A 25,932-nucleotide genomic window follows, 5' to 3' on the forward strand; every position below is an offset into this window, starting at 1 on the left:
GACCAGGCTAAAGAAATTTTGAAAATAGCTTATGCCTGGAGACAATTAGCACACACAGGATACACAAAAGTAATTAAACACTTCACACATACAAACACTGGTGTACAGACTCTTCTCCATGACCAGCCATTTTTCTAAACTTACAAGTTTAGCTGGAGACTTAGCAGCTACAATAAAACACAGAACAGTGAGCTCTACTCCATATTGGTGTAGACAGTCCTTACAGCCTCAGTGAAAACATTAACAATGTCTCTCCCTGTTGTTTCCCTGTGTGTACTGCACCTTCACACTTCCTCCTTGTATTGTATTAGCCCTAATTTTATCTTAAACTGATGAAATTCAGAACACCGCCCATTTGGTTATCCTTTGTTACCTTATTCCTTCACCTCTTCATGGTATCTTGCCACTTTTAAGTGTTTAAGTCTTAAGTGTATTTGTTGACAGACAAATACAGTAAAATATTTATGGTACAAGCCTGCCCCCTATTGGTGGATCAATTACACAATTTTGATGATGGTTAAAATCAGGTCACAAAAGGAATTGAGAATAGTTTATATTCTTGCTTAAGTTTCCTTTTGAGGATTTTAAGTAAACTGACAGATTAGTCAGAGAGAAACCAACATCACACGGCAAAATATTAACAGACAAACTCAGTCCTGTCAGAGGTCACATGTTGAGTCTTACAGAGATATTTTTCCAAAGGCTAAAGTTCAGTCACCTAGCAAAACTTTATAGAGCAGTGAATGCAACCTTAATGCACTGTCCTTAAGTTGACTCAACAACAAGCCACTCTTATCTGTGCTGGCACAATTCAGCACTACTCTGAGCTAGGGCTGTGGAAATCTCATACTTCTTTCTCAGCTGTTCAGAAGCTATTACAGTAATCTGCTTGTGCCACTCCAATAATCTCTCCTGAGGCAATCATCTCTCAGCAGTAATATAGAGTCTAGATGTGTAAATGAAAAAAATTGTATAGCTCTGCCTTTCTTTATAACAAATTTATATGTTTGTGTTGTCTCATTTAGACGATTACTGAGTGTGTTAAATAAGATTGCACCACTGTGTCTTATTTATCTAAGGCCACATCATGACACGTTCATCATGATCATTAAGATATAGCACTTGGACATTCTGCAGTACACACAGTAAATCTAGTTTATTGCCTCCTGGGCCAAAGACAGAAGAAATATATGAGGCTAAAGTGCAAAGTCAAAAATAATTTGGAGATTTCCTCATTTAACAAGAAGAATAAATATGATATAAAGGACTTCACCAAACTACTGTGGACTGCAGACATGTACTGTAAGGGGATGATTGGGCATTCCTTGTAGCATGAAACAAGAGTCTAACTAAAATTAACAGTGTTGCATGCAGATATTTGCTACACCCTCAGGCACTGTAAAACCTGGCAGCAGAGAGAGAGAGAGAGAGAGAGAGAGAGAGAGAGAGAGAGAGAGAGAGAGAGAGAGAGAGAGAGAGAGAGAGAGAGAGAGAACATGCTATTATTGCTGAAGTAAGAGAGACAAAGTTCCACCCCCTCATCTATTACACATTATTCCTATCGAAAGACTCCTCTGAGTACAGATAATGTGTGTGGTGTCAATAGTATATAAATATATACACCCTCACACACTCACACGCAGAGACACTCCTGCCCCGCTGTCACTCTGTGTGTGGATTTGCTTGGAGCAGATGGTCAAAAATGACATTCTCTGGGTGGATTCTGGCTTTATGTCTGCTGACTTTAAAAGGTAATGCAGAAAGTTTAGATGATTATAGTTTTGAAGTTTTAGAAAATAGTGATTTATGTACAATATAGTCAATGCTTTTTATTAAGCCATCTTTTTTCATATTGCAATCTGTTGTTTGTCTTTGTTGATTTATTTGAAGAAGTATATTTGCATGCCATTAGCTATAATTTTTATAATTTTGAAGCTAAATGCTCTGCACACCGATCGATATTTATTAATAAATTTCACACATTTTCTTGGAATACAGTCCATTTTATACTTAAGCTTCATTTGAAAATTGCAAATATGTGATATGTTCAGTTTTGAGACTTTCTTTTCTTCCATGACATGGTTAGTTCAATGACGAGAATCCTGGCTTTGTCTAATGAATAACAATATAACAGTGCAGCTTTCTTTATATGTCACTGTGCTTCACTACACTACAAGCCACTGGAGGTCTCTGCTGCATCAAATTAGTTTGCACACAAATCTGAGAAAGAAAAAAAAAGAGAAAAAAAGAAAAAATAATTGAAAGGATTTAGCTCATTTCATTGGATGTCAAGATCTTTTACATGATGGTTTTACGTAATAGTGCAGCAGTGAAAATTGACAACCTGGTGAATGGAGCTACCATAAATATACTCACATATGAGACACACAGAGACTCTTCTGCCCCATTCAAACAGAACACACAGAAATGGGGACAAAATCCTGTATAATCAGGGCAGAAACACTCTGATTGACATCACATTGGCTAAAAGAAGCTATGTCAACCAATGATCCAGCATCTGAAGAACATCACAAACTTCACTAGACCTCTGTTGTACCTCAGTTTGCTTAGCGAGCATTTTATTATCGAGCATTTTATATTGGGTTCAGTTTGCTTATCGAGCAAACAGGTTTTGCAGCCCGAAATAATTATGTTTATGGACTTCAGCTCGGCCTTCAACACTGTCATGCCTAAACATCTTTAGACTAAACTTTACCCACCCCTTTCTGTCAGTTGATCTCCAACTCCTGACAAGTAAGGTAGCAACAAGTGAGGTATCGGGAAAATCACATCCAGGTCCCTTACCAATAGCATTGGTGCTTCACAGGGATGTGCCCTCTCTGCACTGTTCAACCTGTACACAAGTGGCTGCACTGCTAAGCACCCCTCTTCCAAGCTCCTAATGTTTGCCATAGTCATCAGTCTCATCAGCAACAGTGATGACGCTGATGTATGTGCAGGTAGAATGACTCTGAACCCCACACACCCATTTCACCAACTCTTAAAATTTTTATGCTAATCATTACTTGGCAAATAAAGCTGATTCTGATTCTTCATACAGTACAAACCCTTTCTGAATACAGAGCTGTAATCTGTACCCCACATTTCATTCTTGTTCAGCAGTTCCTGATCACTTTTTTGTTTCTATATCAATAAATACACATTGCTCACATCTATTCAACCATTATTTGCTCCATCAGAAGGCTTTCAGCAATGATGAGTGCATTATTTCTGAAAGCCAACTGATGGATGAAGCATGAAGCATAAATGAGTTACAGGGGAAAGTGCAATGCATTTTATTATCATAATTTTATGAACAATTGAAAAAAATGAAAACTGAGTTGTGCATTAAAATTACATTTGTTTTGCATTGCTAAAAAAAATAGGCTGATACAGAGTTACTGAAATGTTCTCTGATTAACATGTTATATTTTCTGTTACTTCCTGTTGTTTTGTTTCCTGAAAAATTATATAAAGAACTCAGATTCAATGTGTCATCACTTCTTCATCACTATTTTAGGAAGAGATGACACATTTAATCTTAGCTCTTTATTATATTATATTATATTATTATATTATATTGTATATAATTATATTATATAGGACAATTCCTCTAGCATTGTCCTAAATATTTAAAGGTCTGAAACGATCAGCTAGACCGAGGTGTGTGTAATATCTCAGGTTTTCATATGTGGATGCAGCTCATGGTATTGTATAATACATTTAAAGTTATTCTGAACTGGCTCAGTATTCCAAATAGTGCATTGTCAAAAGATGTATTGGACAGGAATTGGATTAGAATATATTTAAAGTATTTGAAGTATTTAAAATTTTAACTTTAAATGTTTAGGTTCATGGTAAAAAGTATGAAGTGTTTAATTAGTAAATTCAAAATTGTAATTGTCAACAAATTGCTTTATTATAAGAGGAATAAAACACAATGTTATCTAGGATATTTCATTCATTTTCTACCGCTTATCCGAACTACTTGGGTCTTGGAGAGCCTGTGCCTATCTCAGGCGTCATCGGGCATCAAGGCAGGATACACCATGGACGGAGTGCCAACCCATCGCAGGGCACACACACTCTCACTCACACACTCACACTCACACACACATACACACACACACACACACACACACACACACACACACACACACACCCTATATATTTGTTTATTGAAAAAAATTTAAATATCTGTTGTTGGGGTGTGTCTCTCTTCATCTCATCACAGGACAAAGCCAAGCAACACAGGCAGAGGGAGGAAAAGGCAGTGAAAGGAACTGCTCCATAGTGCCTCCAGTATGTTTCTATCTTTCTTCTATAACCTTCTATATTATTATACTGATGCATTGAAAATCAGATCAATGTGCATTTTTTAGCATCTAGCTATAAGGATCTCGCTGCTGATTAGTCAGTTTCTGAGCTGTCACTATTGTGTTTACTCTGAAGATTTATATCTTTCTGGGTGTTGTGAAGCAATTTTTAACAATACACACACAAACCAAGCATGGTTGAGTGAGTTGGCCGAATAAAACCACCGTATATCCTCAGTTTACTGTACCTAATGGTGAGGCATAAAATAACCTTCCCCATTGTATAGTATAGTACACTGTACTGTCAGCGATGGCTTAGCTAAAATGAATTATGTTAAGCAGAATCCACAAATAAGGCAAAAAATGGTGACTGTGAGTAACCTGTTCCTCACCCAGTCCTTCTGCTGAGCCATTGTTCTAGTATAGTTTTTGGCTAAGTGGGAATAGGCCATGTACAGTACCAGCATGGTCAATCTGAACATAGCAGCTAAAGAGTAATCAGTCCAGATGTATCCTGTGCTAATCTTACAGAAGTTGAGAAACATTAAAACCTTTTTTGCAGGCATGACAAATCAAAGGAGTTGGGTAGCACTATTGGATTATGTTGCTATGCTCCATCATTATCTGGAAGCAAGCTGCATCTAGCCTTTACCCAACACTGCAAAGCCTTTAAGGAATAACAGATATCTGCCATTCAGACATTTATGGCCAAAACTTAACAGTGTAGAGCAGTACATCAGACATGAGTTCTGATGACTCAACTCTGAGACCCCATGGGTTGCACTCTTTGTGCCCTCACTGCTCTACAGTTCTCTTGGTTGCCTTTTTCACTGTCATTTTAGGGCACTGTCTTTCTACCTTTCTACTGTCTGTCTAGACGGTGCAGTGGACAGACTGGTGGATATGGTATAGAACATTAGGCATTGACAGCCATGCACACCGAAAACCTAAACAAATAGTGAATTAAAAAGACCAAGAACGTTAGAGCACCGGGGGGGATGATGGATTACATGGAGTGAGGATGAAGTCACACATCCAGACTTCAGCAAAGGTGTTTTTTTTTAAATGTGACTTGACATACAGCTAAGTACGGTGACCCATACTCAGAATTTGTTCTCTGCATTTAAACCATCCAAAGTGCACACACACAGCAGTGAACACACACACACACACACACACACACACACACCGTGAAAGCACACCCGGAGCAGTGGGCAGCCATTTATGCTGCGGCGCCCGGGGAGCAGTTGGGGGGGTTCAGTGCCTTGCTCAAAGGCACCTCAGTCGTGGCCGGCCCAAGACTCGAACCCACAACCTTAGGGTTAAGTGTCAGACTCTCTAACCATTAGGTCACGACTCCAAAGTTCCTCCATCTGGAAGGGATACATTGAGCACCGATGACTGTTTAAGAGCCCACATGTGAAAATATCCAAAAGAAATTGCTGGAAATCATGGCATGGGACTGCAGCTAGGAGAAAACAAACCAGGTACAGGAAAAGAAGAGGTCAGATATTTGTACTATTTGTGAATAACTAAGTAGTGAATGGAAGGAAATACACACTGCAAATCAAGTTCATTGACATTAAGAAGGTGTTCAACAGTATTCATTGTGAAAGCTTTTAGAAAATCTTGGTAGCATGTCCACAAACGACCATGTCCACGTAAGAAGTCCATCTTGGTAGCACTTCCACCTAAGAGCATTAGACTCATCAGTGCCTTCTACAATAAATTTTAGTCAAGTGCTAAACTTGACAATTCTCTCTAACCCATTTCTTGTTAGGCAGAGATGCATACAATTCTGTCCTTGGTGGTTATTAGGCTGAACGATATATCTAGCAATGCCATCAATCAAGGTCAAAGTCATCTAGCAATAATTGGGTTGAGTCATGTCCTGAGGATCGTAACTGAGACTTAACATAGTAAAGAATTGCGGATAAAGTCGTAAATGGAGAATGGCAGTTCAAGACAGAAATGGGCGGCAATGTCTCACTCTCAGTAGCAATGAAGAGTAAGTAAGCATACATACAAATTTATTGTCAAAGTGTCTGTGTGATTTAACTCCTAACTGTGTGATTCCTAATGTCCTAAGGTTAGATGTCTAATACCTAAGAACCTGGTGATTAACTTCTTAATGTGCTACAAAGGAAAAATGTCAAACTATCTATGTTTAAAAAAAGTCTGAAGTGCTCATTTAATGTACTTATCAACTTTACCATCTCATTGCTCACTGTCTAGATTTCTTACAGAACATTTTTGTGCTTAAAATGAATATCTCTAGCATGTTTTTAATGTCTTATATTTTTTAATTTTGCAGTACTTGCCTCCAACAGCAATTAATACAACTAGGCAGCTACATGATCTAAGAGCAGTCATGAAATTAAACAACATCTCGGCCTACATTATACCTGGAACAGATGCCCACCTGGTAGCCAAATTTCTCCCTTCTTCTCTCTTTTCATATATTCTCCTCTGCTTTTCTTTTTTACCCAACCTTTCTCTCTATTCTTTAAAATTCTGATAATACTCTGTTTCTATTATAATCTATTGATAATCAAAAACATGTTTGTTTTGTTTTGTTTGCTCAGAGTGAGTACATTGCCCAGCGAGATGCCAGGTTATCCTGGATGTCTGGTTTCACTGGTTCTTCGGGTAAGGCGATATTTGAAGAACCATTTATTGATGGATTATCAATGCTGCAAGCAATAGATGTATTCTGAATTTTAACTGTGCTTTATGACTGGTAAAGTGTGTACTATTTCGCACTCAAGGCACGGCAGTCGTGACCCAAGACAAAGCAGTGTTATGGACTGATAGTCGTTACTGGGTTCAGGCAGAACGCCAGATGGACTGCAACTGGGAACTGGAACAAGATAGTAAGTTTGAATAAACACAAACAACAGTGTACTATTCAGATTGTTTGTATCACCAAAATGCTATGCTACAGGGTTAATTATTATAGAGGAATTAGCTTGAGCTCAGATTAACTGTACTGGAATATAGTTTCCATTTCCAGCATCACCAAATGGCTCATCAAAGAGCTCAGTGATGAAGATCAGGTGGGATTTGATCCATTTCTTTTCTCTGTAGGTGAGTAACAAAAAAAAAAACCTTTCTTGTACATTTTATATTCATCCAAGTGCACTAGATCCTCACATAAGTATAATAAAAATAACTTACACTCAAGATTAAGTGATCCAGTAACCAAGCACAGCATACTACTTAATTCATTATTGCATCATTGCTCTTTGTCAACACAGACAAATTTGGTGCCTACAACAACAACCTGGCTCCAGCAAAACGGATCCTCACATCTATTCCTGATAACCTGGTGGACATAATATGGGCTACACGGCCGCCTCTTCCTCCTGATAACCTTACACGCCTGCCTGATGACTTTATTGGTGTGTGTGTGTGTGTGTGTGTGTGTGTGTGTGTGTGTGTGTGTGTGTGTGTGTGTGTGTGTGTGTGTGTGTGTGTGTGTGTGTGTATCATTTATCAGTCCACTGATAAATACCTGCAAACATAAAAGCATATGCTCATTGAAAACACAGCCATAAACCCTGCTGCACACCATTATTTAAAGTAACAATGTAATGACTTTAATGATAAGGGCTATAGTGCTTTTGTGTTGGCTCTGTCTGGACCTTTAATTCTGAATAGAATTAAAATAAAGTAAAGTAGTTTGTAAAGCAGTGTGCATGTTAAATGTGTGTTTACAGAGAGAACCTGGCAGATGAAGGTGGATCATATACGGGCTCATATGGTCAACAATCCCTACAAGCCTACAGCTGTCCTGCTCTCAGCTCTGGATGAAACAGCATGTAAGTGATATGTAGTAATAGTTAGATTTCCCTCCCATTGATATTAAATGATATGATCTGAGTGTTGCTGCTTTTTGTCTTTTCAGGGCTCTTCAACATGCGTGGCAATGACATTCCCTTCAATCCATTTTTCTACTCCTACACACTGCTGACTCTTGATAAGATATGGCAAGTTGAATGCTTTCCCACTGATATTTCTATGCAGACCTTCATATCCAATCAGTAAATTATTATAAGCATTGGCATCGCTGCTGCTCTTCTTTTCAAAGGCTCTTTGTGCACACTAAAAGGCTGACAGAAGAAATTAAGGTCTACTTGAACTCATCCTGCAACCTTTCACACTGCGTACAGCTGTTTGAGTACGAGACTGTCCGAGAGCACCTCAAGAAGTACCTCACGGAGCTCGATGTGAGAGTGTGGGTGGGCACTGAGTACACTAACCAGGCCTTGTATGAGCTCATCACTCCAGAGGTGAGACCTGGCTATAGATATGTACAAGTCAATCAAAAATTTTAATTAAAGCATCACATACACAGCTGGCCATAACATAATTAAGGGAGAAAATTGTTCAAATAAGAATTTTTTAAAATTTTGAATGTTACTGGTCAAGTATTATTTCAGTTATGAGGTTTTATTTAGTTTCATTTAGCACAAGTTTCACCTGAAACCGCTGAAATTGCAAACACAACAGCATATGGCACATATTCCTGAACCTTTGATTAGACACACCTGCCTATATAAATAGATGCATTAATAAGGTATTTTGACTCTTGACCAAATGACAAGGCTCAAGATCTGCAAATAAGTATGCACTCAAAATCTTTGCAGTCACACTGTGAGAAACCAGCAGTGAAAGCTTTTTGTACTGGCTGAACCAGCATGTCGTGACAGCCACTTATTGCTAAGCAATCTCACTGACCTACCATTCCACTTGGAAAAGATGCTAAAGGAGAAAGTGCACTTTTCTCAAGTTGACCTCTTCCAAGAAGGGATCAGTACTCTGAGACCTTGCACCACTGATCATCCATTCTCAGTGACCAAGCATGTACTGAGCCTACTGCAGAGAACCTACATGTCTCAACACACACTGTACAACACAGCACAGGGTTTAAGAGGGGGGAAAACAACTGGTGTAGACCTCATGGTCTATATGCTCAAACTGAGGCAATCCTCACTGATACTGCCCCACTCACTCCCCTGTGTACGCATTAATACTGCTGTGGAGAAATACATACAGTAGAGAGAGAGATCTCAAAAAGAATTACATTTAAACCTCCACATCAACACCAGCAATTCCATGCATTAACTATCAAGGACTGGATTAAATGACTCAATGAGCAAGAAAAACTTCATCCTTGGATTTCCATATAATCTGACACATTATTGCCTCATGGCAGTGTACTTGATTATGCCATATGGCCTGGTCATGCCATCTGGTTTGGAAGAAAACACCTACTGTATGTAGATTATACTGTATATTGCTGAATATGAGAAAAATCTACAAAGGCACAGGTTTGTATACACATCAGCCAGGAAATACATGAGATATGAATGAAGGAACTAGACTAGTACTTGAGATGGTGACATCTGTTGAAAGGAGGTCTAGAATAGCTGTAATAAAGTGTTAGTATTTCTACTTTTCAACAACAGAATAGAAGTAGAAGAAGAAGAAGAAAAAGTTGCTGCTGCTGCTGCTGCTGCTGCTGCTGCTGCTGCTGATGATGATGATGATGATGATGATGATGATGATGATGATGTACTTTGTCAGGATTAATTATGCTGTAATGTATTTAAAAAGTCATCAAGTTTTGAACAGGAAAGCTGTGCATACTCGTAGAATGTTTGTTTTCACACACTGCACCATGAGAAACACATGTCTCTTGTGTTTGTCCTCAATGAGATAAAACACACATAATATATGTGTATAACACTTAATATATTCACACAATCATTCAAACCTGGAGGCAATTTAGCTTTGCTAATCCAACAATCAGTATGTTTTTGGGCCTGGATGTAGAGAGAAATTGTGGAACTCTGCACAGACAGGAACTCGAGCTGAGAATAACGGAGGACACTGTAGCTTTGAGGTGGCAATGTTACCTGCTGTACACACCATCTGTCCACATTTATTATAGTTTGTGTGATTTTTTTTTAGCCACACTGGGAAAGGCTCTGCTGTGTGTGTGTGTGTGTGTGTGTGTGTGTGTGTGTGTGTGTGTGTGTGTGTGTGTGTGTGTGTGTGTGTGTGTGTGTGTGTGTGTGTGTGTGTGTGCGTGCGTGCGTGCGTGCGTGCGTGCGTGCGTGCGTGCGTGCGTGCGTGCATGCATGCGTATTTTTTTTCTTTCTTTCTTTTGGGCAGACCCTGCCATTACAGCTGATATGCCTCAAGAGTCAGAGAGATTATGACTGTTATGCCACTGCATTGTTAGCATCAGCCTGGGAAGCCCTTTGGCTATACCTACAATATTTAACAGGTTACTGTCAGAGGTAGTGAAAACTAAGCATAAAGTGCTAAACTTGTGGTTAATGTATCTAGATAGTGGTGTTTGTGGTTGTGATTGTGGATGAATTTAGGTCACAGTTCAGCTATCTATGCTTTGACATACATTCCTCCTTAGGCTTTAAAAAAAATGAGAATAACACAATGTAGTTATGAGAGTCAGATATGTACCTGGTCTGTGCTGCACTGGAATCATTAAACATTTTTTCTATTTGTGTTTCATCCAGACTATATTTTGTCATCATAAGTGTGTGACATATACATGCAGATTTAAAGTACTGTTTTTGCTTATTTTAATATCAGATTGATTTATTAACAAATTTCTTTTACATAAGGCTTTTATGCTGCTTTCCAGAGTAATTGTTTGTTTTCAGGAGAAGCTCCTGCAAAGTGAATACTCTCCAGTGTTGACCACCAAAGCAATCAAAGACGAGACTGAGCAGAAAATCCTTCGAGCAGCTCACGTAAGATATATAGTTTACTCCTAACAGTACACACTCTCCTGAAGGGGTTTAGATCCATAATCGCCTTTACATCGCAGAGTAGTGTTTTATTGTGCAATAAACCACAGCCGAATAGTGCTTTCAGACTGAACGCAGCAGAGCAGAGTCTTCTTATCAAATAACTTCTATCTTGTGTCTTATATTGCAATGTGCTGTTTTATAATCCATGTGTTTTATGAGTGTTTTATCTCATAAAGACAAAATTCCATTTGCTATTTTGAGACGAGTGGCCATCTGTACTCTATTACATTATATATTACAATCACTGAGTGCATTCAAACGAATCCCTTACTACTAACTGCTGTGTGGTCTCATGGTTGTACATTTCCTGGTGGAGTAGTGGTTACTGGTATCTTTTGAGGGCAGTTGAGTGCGCATTTTGGGTTTTTGTGCTATGATTGTTCTCAATTTCATGCTGTGTAGATAAGAGATGCTGTAGCAGTCATGCAGCTCCTACTTCAACTTGAGAGAACTGTCTCTGAAGGCAAGGAGACTGAGCTTACTGCAGCACAGCTCGTCAATGTGTACCGCAGGTAGGGTTCACATCAGCAGAATATAAAAACACTAATACCTTCAGCCTTCAGTTGCACAGTTTCCTATTGTCACTTTTCACCAAAAAGTATATATTACCAAAAATTATAATGTGTATTATATTAGCATCTCTGTCTTGTATAATTTTATTCCTAATTTCTTTTTTTTTATATAATGAAATAAACCATAAGCAAATAAATAAATGCTATTTAACACTTTCCAATGTTATTATAGTAATAAGTATGAAACTAATCCCAGTCTATTTAGTCGTCTTTAAATATATTGTGTTCTTGGTTTTATTATAATTATACTTTTTAAATACACGAGTATATGCACTATATGGCCAAAGGTTTTGCAGACCTGACCATCACAGCTATACACAGTCATGTAAAAAAAATTAGGACACCCCATGAAAGCTTGTATAACTAAATAAATAAAACCTTAAGGTCTTTTTTTAAATTATCTGTAAAATGCCATTTTAAAAAAGATCTCATTCATTGTGAGCTAAAATCCCCCATTGAGAAATTCATTGAGGTTCTCACTGAGGCTCTCCAGTAAAGTCAACTCCAAACTTTGTAAACCATCTCTACAAGGAGTTCACGTTGCGTACAGGGGCATTGTCATGCTGGAACAGATTTGTGGCTCTTAGTTCCAGGGAAGGGATATTGTAATTTTATAGCATACAAAGACATCCTATACAATTGTGTTTTCAACTTTAGGGAAGAACAACATATGGTCAGGTGTCATCAACTTTTGGCTAGATACGTGCACGTCAATATAAAAAGGTCCAGAAAAGCATTTCTTTATTTATGATGCACACATTTTCTTTATTGTGATAGTATGCAAAAATTCAGCAAGGGGCCAAGCTTTGAGACCATTTCTGCAAGTGGACCTAATGCAGCTCTTGCCCATTATAGGTACAGAATTTGCTGGAATTCTTTCTTTTGCCTATTATATACATATTATTTATTTTTCTTTAGTAGACCTACAAATGGAATGCTGAGTAAAAATCCAGTTTATATATGTTTATATTTCAGTCCATCTAATGAAACTGCAAGAAAGCTGACCACAGATGAGATGTATCTGATTGATTCAGGAGGGCAGTACCTGTGAGTAAGCCATAACATGTTGAATTCTATGAGTTTAACAGACAAACCTGCATCACTCTATATAATATGTACTTACTGTATTATAGTGATGGTACAACTGACATTACTCGCACCGTGCACTGGGGTTCACCCACTAAATTTCAGAAGGTATTAATCTGTACCTAAACATTGTCAATACAATTTTAAAATATAAATTATATACATTTTTTTTTCTGTTTATTCTGCTTTTAAAGGAAGCCTTCACAAGAGTGCTTATGGGAAACATTGAAATATCCAGGACCATCTTTCCAGCAGGAACTAGAGGCAAGCCTGTGTCTTTTTTTTTCTGTCTAACTACTTGCTTTTCTCCCACAAGATGTCTCCATATCTCCAAATGTTCTCACTGATCTCAGGAGCAACCTCAAAAGCATGTTTTTCATCAGTGCTTTCTTTTTAAGGTGTCAACATGGAGATGCTAGGGCGCAGAGCCTTGTGGGAAGTCGGTTTGAATTATGGTCATGGTACAGGTCATGGTGTGGGAAACTACTTTGGAGTTCATGAATGTAAGACTTCTGTATTAATATGTTCAGTCTTGAAATTAATACTGATGGATTCAAAAGTTTGGAATATTCTGAATCATTTTTTAAATATTCATAAAATTTTGAAATGAGAGCCTTTTGTAATATGGGTTGTGCTACACTTAACCTATAGCTGCAAGCACATAGAAAAGATTCAAGGCTACATCTCATAACCCATAATGTACCGAGAAGCAAGTGAAAAAGCTAAATCTCTCAGCTGTGTTATTGTGTAATTTCACAGCATAATGCTGTGGCTTGAGGCTTGAGTCTTCTTGCACTGGAAATGATTCTGTCCATCTCTATAAATAAAAGTTAGTTCATCAACCATAGCCAACTATATAAAATACAGTGTAAAGTATCAAACTATCATTAATTCTTTAGCTAAATATTTTATAAAGCCTACATTACAAAATAGAAGATAAATCAGCTGACTACCATCCACTAGAGTCCATATAATATTGCTGTGTCATTTTCTCTTTCATTTTTCTTCTCACTCTTCCTGGTAGGTCTGCCATGTTGGCTCAGTTTCAGTGCCTAAATTTGGAGTATAATGATATTTGATGTATCTGAGCAGGAGTATGGGATGTGCATACAAATTTCCCCTCAATCTGAATCTTACATCAATGACACAATGCTGCCTGTGAAATGCTAGTACATGTTGTCACATCAGGAACCTGTTGTTTTACACTATATTTATCACCTGACTCAATAATTAAAACAAAAAAATCATACTTACCATATGTATAAGTTTGTTTCTTTTGTTTGGTGTGTTATGTTATTACAGTTCTCCAGAGATGGATTGTGAATAAGAGTTCTTGTTTCTGTCTGCATTTTATAAGCTTTTATATGTTTTCCTCTAGGGCCTGTTGGTTTTCAGTCCAATAATATTCCATTCCAGCAAGGCATGTTTACATCTATTGGTAAGGCACCAGATTAAACACCACAGTTCTATTACGAAGCAAAATCTTGCTGTCAGAACCTATAAAAAAATAGGCACATTTCAAAAGCACATACAACTGGATGGTGCAGAGACTTGTTTTACTGTCTGATGATTAGATTCAGAGAATATGTCTTTTTATCTCTTATAGAACCTGGATACTACAAAGTGAATGAATTTGGAATAAGGATTGAGGATGTTGCTGTTACTGTTCCAGCTAAAACAAAGGTACATGTACTGTACATTTCATAGTCAAAATGCTAATTAGCAAAAAGAGAGGACTTAAACCAGAACTGCTGCTTCACATTTTACTGTCATTGTTAACTATTTTTTTTGTCCTAATTTCCCAGTATGGCAATAATTACCTGACATTCGACACCGTGTCACTGGTCCCCTATGACAGAAAATTGATTGACACTTCGATTCTCAGCCCTGAACAGGTAACACTAATGGTTATGTTGTCAGTCAGACATTTATTCTTTTGTTGCAAATGTTGTTTGGAGTTGGCTTCCTTTGAAAGTCCCTTTCGACATCCTTCCCCAGCAAAGCACCTCAAGCATGACTGCAAAACAGTGCATCTCCTTTCACCTCACATGACACTGGTGTCATATTTTTTAGATGAAAACGTGTTACCTAATTTAGTATCTGATGTAAAACTCGTATAATATTGACAGATGGATGATAAACTTGTTTGCAAACATTTTTTTTAATTTGCAGAGATCTAAATAAATACTGCATACCATGTATTTTGTAATGTTTATTCAGTGTTTATATATATACTACTATATAATACTTTTTTATTCATTAATTCAAATATTCCTTTGAAGCCTAGTTTTAGTCACTCATTATGAACATGGCATTTAATATTAATATAGACTGCAATGTGTTCTGTATTCCTGTAGCTCCAATGGCTAGACACATACTACCAGACCATCCGAAATACAATGGGTCCAGAGCTGACGAGGCAGGGTCTGACGGATGTCTATAATTGGATGATGCAAAATACAGAGCCGTTCCTGAAGACGGAGTCTTCGGCCGCCGTCCCCTCGATCTCACTCCTGCTGCTACTTCTGTCTATAGCTTTACTGTAGAATCTCCTATAAATGTCCCACAAATTTACTGTCAAATCTGTTAAAAATACATTCTGTCTGTTCATAAAACATCTGCCACCACTCCTTTACTCTCAAACTGCTGATCATGGTCACTTAAGCAATTTCTGTATGTCTCAACCCCGTTTTAATAAAGGTAAAGAATCAGCCTAATTGAAACAGGTACATAAAAAGATCTTCTAAGACTCAATGAAACCGAATTTTTACCGTCTTTACATGCACAGTATAAAAAGGCACAAAATTCAATTCAATTCTGAGCAGTGATAGGAGGCAAGAGCAACTGAAGACTCATACAGTACCTGGAAAAAAGTCAATGCAGTATCTCCTGAGTATTTTTAGCATTTAAACTACCGTGATAATTAACAGAAATGGCTGTGCTTGTTTCCAATGCAGCAGAGCTGGGCTTTTATTCCTGTTGCTGTTCAAATCTCAATCTAGTTACTGTTCTGTGTATGTGTGTGATGAATTTGATTTTGAGTTTGTAATTTATTTGGATAGAGGGGTACCTCTAATAATCACTGATGATTTGATAATTTATCAAAGAATAAGCGTATTTAAAATCTACAGAGTCTCCACTTGTCCATGTGAAGTTTTCAAATGCACAATAAACTCAGATTTTATTCTAGACTCAAGTCATATTAGATTTTTTTTTCAGTGTCTCTCTGCATATAATACCATGACATACAGCTCCAATACAGAGTTCAACATTAAAACCTATTCAATAAGCTAAGTATCCATAAGTTTATAAAAGACCACAAGAATAAACATTTTTGTATCGTATAATTCATACCTGGTGTTTAGAGATGTTTAGTAAAACACACTCGTGAACGCTGTGGGATGTGTTATATTAGGTACAGCTGCGTATCTGCAGGAGAGCTGTCTAATCTTGGGTTAGATGTTATAATGTGTAGGATCAGCATCAGTATTAAGAACATTAAGAGTTACATCTGGTTAGTCAAGTGAGGGGAATTGATGCAGAGTCCCTGCTGTGATGTATAGTATATGGATCACACACTGGGACCAAAGTGCTGATAATCACCACCATGATTGTTGGAGTTTTAATGAATGGGATCAGGTGATACTGGAACTAAGGAATAGGATTAGACAACAATATGATATGGTGTCTAAGTATCATCATTTGTGGCTGTGATGGAACACTTAAAATGTGCCAATTTGGATGAAGATAATTAAAGCAAAATTAAAATTCTTTAACATTAACAATTGCAATTAACCTGAGACAAAGCTACTGGTTATGGTGATTATATTGTTATCCAAGGTCATCACATAGATTGATATGATCTTCATTTTTTATTTGAGTGCCATGTCTTCTCCAAGGCTCTCACTGTAGTTCTTCAGACTATTTTCTGCCACAAGTAAAGCACAAATACCACAGAGCTCTTGTTGCTTGGCAACATTTCTACCAAAGTTGCAAGGAGGTGTGAATGTGGTTTTGTCAACGTCTGCTCTACCCGCTTTCCTCTCTTGCTTTCTTTCTTTATCTCACTCCTTTGTGTATGCTTTGCTCAACTTTGAACAACAGGATTTGATTGAAAGTGTTATACGTCTTATATAAAGAGCGTTAAGGTCAACAGGTACAACTGCTGTCACTATGACATTGTTGTCATTGTTAGCTGTATAAAAAAAGGAACTTGTGCTAACTAAAAGGAGATGTTGAGATCAATGAGGTCACCCTGTTGTGGCAATAGTTGAAGTAAATGATCCACTAAGTCATTTTATTTTGTCCTTGTTGTTCACAGTATAAATATGTATTTTTCAGGTCTATTCTGAAGATCTACAATGGTAATTCCACTCATCATAACATGCATCATAACATCATGCGGCTAGCCAACACAAAAATAACTGAAACAACTCACACACACATGTACTTCCTCTGCTGTTCACTTACACAGTTGTAAAGTTTAACTTTTTAACTTCTACCAGAAGACAATGATCACACAGAAGGCAGAGCATTCTCAATGATTCTTTTGGAATAGTTTATTCTATGTTTAATTTTAGGCTTACTTTAGCCTTAGGTTCTCTCTTCCCTTATATATTTGTGTAAAAAGGTCGGTTTGTATGTATAACGTGTCAAACATTGTTCAGGTTATACTCGCACCTGTTCAGTGGTGAAACTTTTTCTCATTGTGGATGTGGAGGTCAAGTTTGCAGAGTTTTGAAAGTCACATTTCAACACTCAGAATGACTCATCTCCAAACTTTTAGATTTCCCTATGTTTCTTATGCACGAATAAACTCAATAGCTCTCTTGTTCTGCATTTTGTTTCATGCTATAAGATCTAGTGCTTGTACAGGGACTGAAAAGCTTGTTTACAAGGGAAAGTACTTGAAATGATCGCTATATCTGCTATCATTACCACATATAGATAGATAGATAGATAGATAGATAGATAGATAGATAGATAGATAGATAGATAGATAGATAGATAGATAGATAGATAGATAGATAGATAGATAGATAACAACTAGCAAATTTTATTGTATCACCGATCAAATTTCACCTTTGTGCTTTCCAGTGTGCTCAGGTGCTTCCAAGTGTCGCAAAGTAGATTTCTTTTAAAAACAGATACAAACAAATGGTTTAACCATGTCAAACTAGTAGAAAAAAAGTAGTTCCTGCCTGGTCATGTGACTTCCTCTCATTCAGAGTTCTTCACTCAGCAGAGCAGAGAGAAAGAAGAGCTTTCTGGTTTTCTTCCTCCTCTTGGTTTTGTTAGTGTAGTGTATAGTACAGTAACAGTAGAATTAGTAACAGGTTGGTGTAGCTGAGAAAACTGTTTACCTCTACACCTAAAACCGTGTTGGTGAAGTAAGATCGGCCTCTCTGAGCACAATGTTACGACGGAGACCGTCAAATGCCTCAGAAAAGGAGCAAGGCCAGGTGCAGAAGAAGAAGGTGAGAATGTGCCGTTAAGTCGTTTTAATTTGAGTTCTGTATTTCTGTTGGAGAGGAGGACAATAGTTAAATAAAAATACAAGTAATCTTGGATCTTGGAGTTTTAAGTTACTTGAATTGAATGAAATACAAAATACGAAAAAAAAAGTCTTATGGAAAATACATTTTGCTTTATGGTTAAGTTAGAATTTCTTGAATATAAAGTGATCGATGTGTCCGTTAGAGCTATTACAGTTTTGTATAATCTGAATGTGCTTGAAGTGGCCTTTAAAATAATGATCCAGTAGTTGAAGAGCTTGCACTGGTGGTGTATTGGGTCAAAGGACTAGAGAGACTAATTCAGACTAGAGTGTTTTCTGATCACTACTGTATATTATTGTTCAGGTTGAGTTGCTTGGCTGTGCAGCATTTCCTGTAGAGACACAGACCATGATCATACATCCTGAATTTATTCTTGTCTCATGAGCGTCAGAGTCAGTCGCTTTCAAGCCTAAGTCTACAAAGTGACATTTACACTGTGCTTAGAGCTTGCTTACTTTCATCCTTTTCATTTACAGGGAATCTTCACCTCCTACGCTTAGCTCCACTAACCCTGTTTTTGACTTTACTGCCGACTTTTGTTCATCAACCACAAGTTTCAATCAGAAAAGGCCAACTGAAAAAAGCCCTGAAGATTTCCCTTGCCTTTAATAACAGAACTAAGTGGACTTAATGTACATACAGAAAACTGTACATACAGTAAAGTTTAAAATCTCAGAATTTCAGCATTCTATGACAATCAGAAATCTTTAACTGGATCATCAGTTTAATTTAGACAGATTTTTGTTTTTATATCATATATTAATTTATTAATTTATTTTAATACTATATTTTCATTTTCATAGTGTACACTAATTTACACTATGTAGTTTTTAGGAAATAATTGATACAAATAATATTTATATACATACATGCTAACACATGGTCTCTTCTAACATTAACAAAAACTAATACGAATTTTTATACTTCAGTATATATAGACAAAATAACAGAAATATTTTCAGATAAAGGGACTGGCAGTTGTTCTGGTTTAGTAATGTGTTGCCTGGTTGAGATAAGATTTATTATCTTTATTTTCTTGGTACTATGTTACTTTTATTTCATATCTCCACCCATCATTAATGCCACAGTACAGGAAATCAGTTTACGTCACTGCTTTTGCAAAACGTTTGCAAACCGATCCTAGAAACACATTGCCCTGTCTTTAGAGAAGGCTACGTACTTACTTTATTAAATTAAATGCTTTCTTACTTCTTTACTTATTTATCTATACACACTTTAAAGTACTGTGAGTGGTTGCAAATTATGCTGTGTACATACAATAGCCATAGTTATGTGTTTGATCAAAGGTTTTTTAAGCTTACTTATCATCAATCTTAGCATTACACCTCACAAACCTCACATTGTTAAGCCTAGTGCTATGAAAATGGAGACTGAACATTGTCATCATTAAAGTTATAGCCTGTGAGGGGGAAATTGGATAGACCTTTTGTGGCAAGTGACAGAGATATGAATATTACTGTCACACTTTTCTGAGTAAATTATGTGTGTGTCAACAGTTGACACTGCAGAGGTCCAGCAGCTTTAAAGACTTCATGAAGCCCAAGCCATCTTCACCTGTTGTGAATCCTGAGCTGACCCTGGGAGAGTCGGTAAGACTGCTACCTTTACAAATGCTAGCCTGTGTTTCTGCACACAAAAGAAGTCAACTTACAGAAAACTCACATACACATTTCCTCACATGTGTGATCTATGTGATCGTATATGATCATGTGAGTGATATATAATCGCATGTGAAAAGCATGAAAGTGTTATTATGTGAACAATTTTAATTTCTTTACAAATTAAAAATAATTATTTTGTGATCTTATTGTGACATATTGACTTATTGCACTCTGACATTTTGATCAACAACCCAGAGCCTAAATCGCTTGCTTTAGTTATAGTAAACTAAAAGCAAAACTAAAACCAAAACTGTTTTTAAAATGTCTTTAGCTTTTTAGCCCTGGTTTAATCTGTGACTGTATATACTGTACAGACATCACAGACACACTGCCTTTTGCTACACATATGAAAATAAATACAATACATTAAAAAATGAATTAAAATTCATTTATTGTCATAAGATGACTCAGTGAGCTCGCAGAAATTAAAAACACAGATCAGTTGCACTTGCAGTAAAAACATGCAGTAGACTTGTTCCTATGTTGGGTTCAAGATGAAATTTAACAGTAACCAATAAACCACAATGACTCTATTTAAGAGTACTTAGAAAGGATGTAATTCGCATTTGAGCCAGCCAAGCACAGAGCCTGGGCATGCTTCTGAGAAAATCATGCAAATCTAACACTGAACTGAGAATGCTAACACATTCATTCTCAGTCACAAAGTTGCTTAGATGGGGCAGGAACAGTTTTCAGTAACATCAGTAACACCAGTGGCTACTCCTTGTCTTTAAACTTGCTGTGTGTGTGCATAGTGTAGCTCACAACAGCAGGTGATATGCTGCATGTCTGTCATTCTGGTAATGACTAACTGGAAATCTGACTCAGCGCAGCGCTGAGCCGCTCATCAATTTTGTGTATTTCTCATTGCTTATGAAAGACAGAAAACAGGGAGGAGGTGGTGGATTTAAGGAAGTACAGCAAAAAAAACATGTGTTTGAGTCAGTCTGTTGTTTAGTTTTAGGATTTATGAAGTCGATACATTTATTAAACATCTATTACAATTCACACCTTCATACATTATCATGATGGTAAATAAAAGACAATAAAGAATTAAATCACAATGCTGTGGACATATTAAGAAAGGTACAAGTGTCCAGCAAGCTAACACTACAGAGCATGTGACCACACTGGCATGCTGTAGTACTGTGTAGTGAAATACAAAGTCTTTGGCTTACCACTTGGTAACAAAATGGACTAAAAGTATTAATTAATTTATACACGCATGTGAAACTGACCTAGATAGATAGATAGATAGATAGATAGATAGATAGATAGATAGATAGATAGATAGATAGATAGATAGATAGATAGATAGATAGATAGATAGATAGATAGACAGACAGAAGTGGGTAATGGTGTTGGGCTACCAATCAGAAGGTTGTGAGTTCGATCCCAGGTCCACCAAGTTGCCACTGTTGGACCCATGGGCCCTGACCAAGGCTCAAATGCTCAATCCTCAAATGCTCAATTGTAAAAAAAATAAATAAATAAATAAAATGAGATAATATAAGTCGCTCTGCATAAGGGCGTCTGTCAAATGCTGGAAATGAACATTTAGATAGATAGATGGTATCACTACCATGTTACATCCATGTAAGTGTGAAAGCCATGCTGAGAATAAAATATCGCTCAAATATGATCTACTCAGACATGGTCCTACCAGTAGATATATGATAAATGATTAGTGCAGACAATGTAGATACAAAATAGCAACAGCTCTCTGTATATGTTCTTCTGAATTTTAACAGAGCCACTTTAAATATGTGCTCAAAATGTCCCTTAGCTGCCAGAGGGTGAAGTTCATGAGAACTCTGAAAAACAAGGTGGAAAGCTGGGGAAGAAATGGAGGAATGCCATCACTCGCACCATGACCCGGAAGACATCCAAGATGGTACAGAAAGTTCTTGCAGAGGAAGGGGTGAGTAAAAATACATAAAGTTTTTAACATAACGTAACAAGAGGAAACTCATAAAGAGAACACAGCATGCAAAAAGATTGATTATGTCTCCCCCTTCTGGATTATCTTGGAAGGTCTAAAACAGTCTTTATTAAATGTAACGTGTCCGAAGTGAAATAACAAACTTTCAGATAATTTTTGTATTTTACAATGTATTTAGTAATCTTTCATTAAAAAAGAGTGGTGATCTTTCTGCAGATTGAGAGTTCAGAGGACAGCTCAGCTTCACCTATATCTCCTAATGACTGGACTCCAGACCTGATTGCTGGGAACCGGATATCTGTGTGTTCCAACAGTTCAGAAGACACCATACATTCTCCTCTGTGTCGTCAATTCTCAGGATGTAGGCTGAATATTTATGAAAATGCTAATGCTCTTCTTAATTCAGTGCTTCAAGTGCTCGCAGGCACTGCTTCTACTTTCAGCTTTTCCAGTTAGGGGTTGCCACAGTGAATCATCTGTTTCCAACTAACTCTATCCTCGGCATCCTCTACTCGAACACCAATTACCTTCGTGTTCTTTTTCAACACATCTATATATCTCCTCTTTGGGCTTCCACTTGACCTCTTACCTGGCAGCTCCATCTCCTACATCATTCTACTAATATAACCATCTCACTCCTCTGTATATGTCCAAACCTTCTCAATCTATCCTTTCTGACCTTGTCCCCAAAACAGCCAACCTGAGCTGTCCGCCTGATGTGTTTTTTCCTAATCCTGTCCATCCTCGTCACTCCTAAAGAGAACCTCAACATCCTCATCTCTGCCTCATGTCTTTTCCTCACTGCTACAGTCTCTAACCCATACAGCATAGCTGGTCTCACTACTGTCTTGTACAGCTTTCCTTTGTTTCATGCAGGCACTAATTAGCATTATGCTAATGAAAATATTCAAGATGGAGCCTTGTTTTTTGGTTGAAGTGACTCTTTCCGTATTTAAGGACGGGATTGCCTACTGTTGTTTTTATACAGGTGGGGACAGGCAAAGTCTGGACAGTGGCTTCAGTCAGAGAGACAATATGGACAGCAATTATAATGGCCCATTTTGTGGCAGGGCCCGTGTTCACACAGACTTCACCCCGAGTCCTTACGACATAGACTCCCTCAAACTGCAGGTTTGTTTTCTCTCCAATGTGTAACAAAAAATAACAAAAAAATAAGTTGTAAATTTTTAATTTGAGGAGTGTCTTGGATGAAACAATACATTTTTAGCAACTGAATGTATATTATGTATTCAGAACAGAGTTCAACATGTTTAGCTTTTCTAAAGTGCACTATGAAACATTTTTGTTCTAAATATATTAAATTTTTTTTTGTTTAATTTTAATGATCCTAATTGTTTTAATCATCACAGAAAGGCGATATCATACAGATAATTGAGAAGCCACCAGCAGGCACCTGGACTGGTAAGCTCAACAATAAAGTGGGCTCCTTCAAGTTCATATACGTCACCATGCTCCCAGAAGAGAACACACCACCGAGGAGGAAGCGATGCCATAGTCATGGACGGTGCAATAAACCCAAACCAAAAACACTGGAAGAAGTTTTGGAAAGGATTGGACTAAAAGTAAGCTTCAACTGCATGTACCCTCACTCAAGATGATACAGGATTTATTAGCACAGTGGCAAGATACAGCCCATATATGATGTACATATATCAGATATACTGTATCATATTTGCTATTTTCTAAAAAGTTTCTGTACATACAAACTATATATCTATTTGTCTATCAATGTATCTATTCTACTCGAGGAAAAAAAGAAAGAAACTCATTCTGAAGTTATTAATTATCAATATTGTTGCAAACTTCTTACTAGATATTTTGATCCTTTTTTCTGTTTAGGACCTTGAATCTCTCCTCTCCATGCATGGTTTTCAAAGTTTGGAAGACTTTAGCGGACTGAAGGAATCCCACCTGAATGAGCTGAACATCACAGATCCTGAGCAGCGCACCAAGATACTGACAGCAGCTGAACTGCTTCACGATTGTACGTCATTTCTGTTTCTTACTGCCCGTTAGGTTTATTACAGTCTGTAGGTGTCTTGTAGTCTGCACTTAGCTATTAAACCTTAGCAAATTAAACCCTGTTAAAGCACTGTTAAACCCTAGCAATATTTGTAAAGATTTATGATCACCGTTAAAGCCAAAAGATTGCATGAGAGTGTTAAAAGCATAGAGCTGTTGAATTTTGTGGCACTTCAGAGACATTTCCACAAAGATCTACTGTAGTCCACATATATTTAGTCCTTCTATTCAAGCAGATAATTAGTTCTAATTTTAATATCCATGCTTTGTGCTCTTTGATTAAGCACACATTTGGCCTGAAGCCCAGTGGTCATGTACATCTTATCACATTGCTAACTGCACAAGCAGTGCAGTTGATAATGTCCCAATTAATCAAGAATGTACAGATGTTTAGTAATCTGTAAATGTTTTAGTGTGAATGTTTTAGCAATAATCTGGGTAAATCTGAAACCAGGTAATAAAATGCTTCTTCCTGTTTTTGCTACAGCTGAGGGAGAGTCTGATGATGAAGAGAAGGACAGACCTGAGGAGAAGGTTGATATGCCACGGGATTCAGGTTGCTATGAGAGCACAGAAAACCTGGCGAATGGCCGTGAGGAGACTGAAACAGAGCCTAAAACGGAACCTGCCGTAGATAAAGATGTAGAAACAGACACACAGCTTGAAGCAGTTCAGGAGAAACTGCAAGACCTTACTGTGGAGGAGGAGTCCTGAGAGCATTGCATCAACACTGGAAAAACTCTACTGCTGTGCTTCAGGGACATCATTTCCTTCATGGGTGGATCAACAATGTTTGTAGCAGCCTGACTCGTGCGACAAACCTACTTCAAATGTAATGTCAGGATTTCTCAATTACAAATTGAATCAGATTTCTATTGGAAGTAGGAGTGATGTTTATAATGACATCACACTGAATGGCCAGTGACTATTTCACATGAATTATACTGTAAACAGAATAAAAAGGAACACTTATACGTTGCCCTTAGTTTGCAGTCATAAATTATGCTATATAGTAAAATTGGATTACTATATTGTACTATATGATTTACTTTCAATATAGTATATTTTGTAAATATTTCATCTTTAAAACTACTTGATGTAATATTTTAAAAAGTGCTTTCATTATGAATGTACAATGCAGTATATCCAATGTATTATTATATTTGGAATATTTAGTTTTTTACTTATATACAAGACAACTTGTAACACATTGTGAATGAATGTGTGCTTGATGTAGTTATGCTTTGTCTTTCACCTATACCTGTTCAAGTACTGTCATGCATTGATGTAAGTACTTCTTTCATAGGTTTGTCATTTTTACTGAAGATGCTATGTTTCTGTCATGATGTTATTTTTGTTTTTATTTTTAAAAATTAGTAAAGAGTTTAACTAAATCAGATTTGTTTCATATCGTTCAAAACACCTGTGTTTCTAATATAATTTTTTTTTTAATTAGTTCGGATGGATTTCATTTCCATAACAAATATTATACATTTTATAAATATTATAAAGTACATTTTCTTTTAAACTGCTTGAAAAGCATCAAAGCTATGATGAGAATCTAAAATCATTCATTTGAATTTGCATGTTCATCACTTAGTCTATATGGTGAACTATTCAGTGTACTATATATACTGTACACAGGGGTTGGACAATGAAACTGAATCACCTGCTTTTAGACCACACTAATTTATTACAAGAAGTAGTACTCCTTTTTTAAGCAGCACTGTGAAATTCTTTCTTTGCATATCCCAGATTTAGAGGTTGGGGTCAGAGCATAGGGTCAGCCAGGATACAGTGCTCCTGGAGCAGAGAGGGTTAAGGCCTAGCTCATGGGTCCAACAATGGCAGCTTGGAGGTGCTGGAGTTTGATTTTAAGACATTCCTC

General features: G+C 37.1%; 2 protein-coding genes across 2 annotated transcripts; both read left to right on the plus strand.

Moving 5' to 3' along the window:
• The first annotated feature begins 1,554 nt into the window (after positions 1 to 1,554).
• Positions 1,555 to 16,010, plus strand: xpnpep2 (X-prolyl aminopeptidase (aminopeptidase P) 2, membrane-bound). Its single transcript, XM_027136084.2, has 21 exons — positions 1,555 to 1,751; positions 4,235 to 4,302; positions 6,631 to 6,741; positions 6,902 to 6,965; positions 7,085 to 7,189; positions 7,317 to 7,403; positions 7,574 to 7,717; positions 8,036 to 8,137; positions 8,224 to 8,305; positions 8,407 to 8,608; positions 11,012 to 11,101; positions 11,564 to 11,673; positions 12,511 to 12,588; positions 12,709 to 12,780; positions 12,867 to 12,927; positions 13,014 to 13,083; positions 13,218 to 13,322; positions 14,198 to 14,257; positions 14,426 to 14,502; positions 14,625 to 14,714; positions 15,177 to 16,010. The coding sequence occupies exons 1-21, from the start codon at positions 1,703 to 1,705 to the stop codon at positions 15,363 to 15,365; spliced, it is 2,016 nt and encodes a 671-aa protein (XP_026991885.1). The 5' UTR covers positions 1,555 to 1,702; the 3' UTR covers positions 15,366 to 16,010.
• Positions 16,011 to 18,040: 2,030 nt separating this feature from the next.
• sash3 (SAM and SH3 domain containing 3) lies at positions 18,041 to 25,441 on the plus strand. Its single transcript, XM_027135087.2, has 8 exons — positions 18,041 to 18,296; positions 19,895 to 19,987; positions 21,846 to 21,980; positions 22,218 to 22,362; positions 22,990 to 23,132; positions 23,372 to 23,584; positions 23,862 to 24,006; positions 24,532 to 25,441. Exons 1-8 carry the CDS (start codon positions 18,234 to 18,236, stop codon positions 24,756 to 24,758), a joined length of 1,164 nt encoding a protein of 387 aa, XP_026990888.2. The 5' UTR covers positions 18,041 to 18,233; the 3' UTR covers positions 24,759 to 25,441.
• Positions 25,442 to 25,932: the final 491 nt, after the last annotated feature.

Source organism: Tachysurus fulvidraco, chromosome 17 (genome assembly GCF_022655615.1).
Source record: "Tachysurus fulvidraco isolate hzauxx_2018 chromosome 17, HZAU_PFXX_2.0, whole genome shotgun sequence".
NCBI lineage: Eukaryota > Metazoa > Chordata > Actinopteri > Siluriformes > Bagridae > Tachysurus > Tachysurus fulvidraco.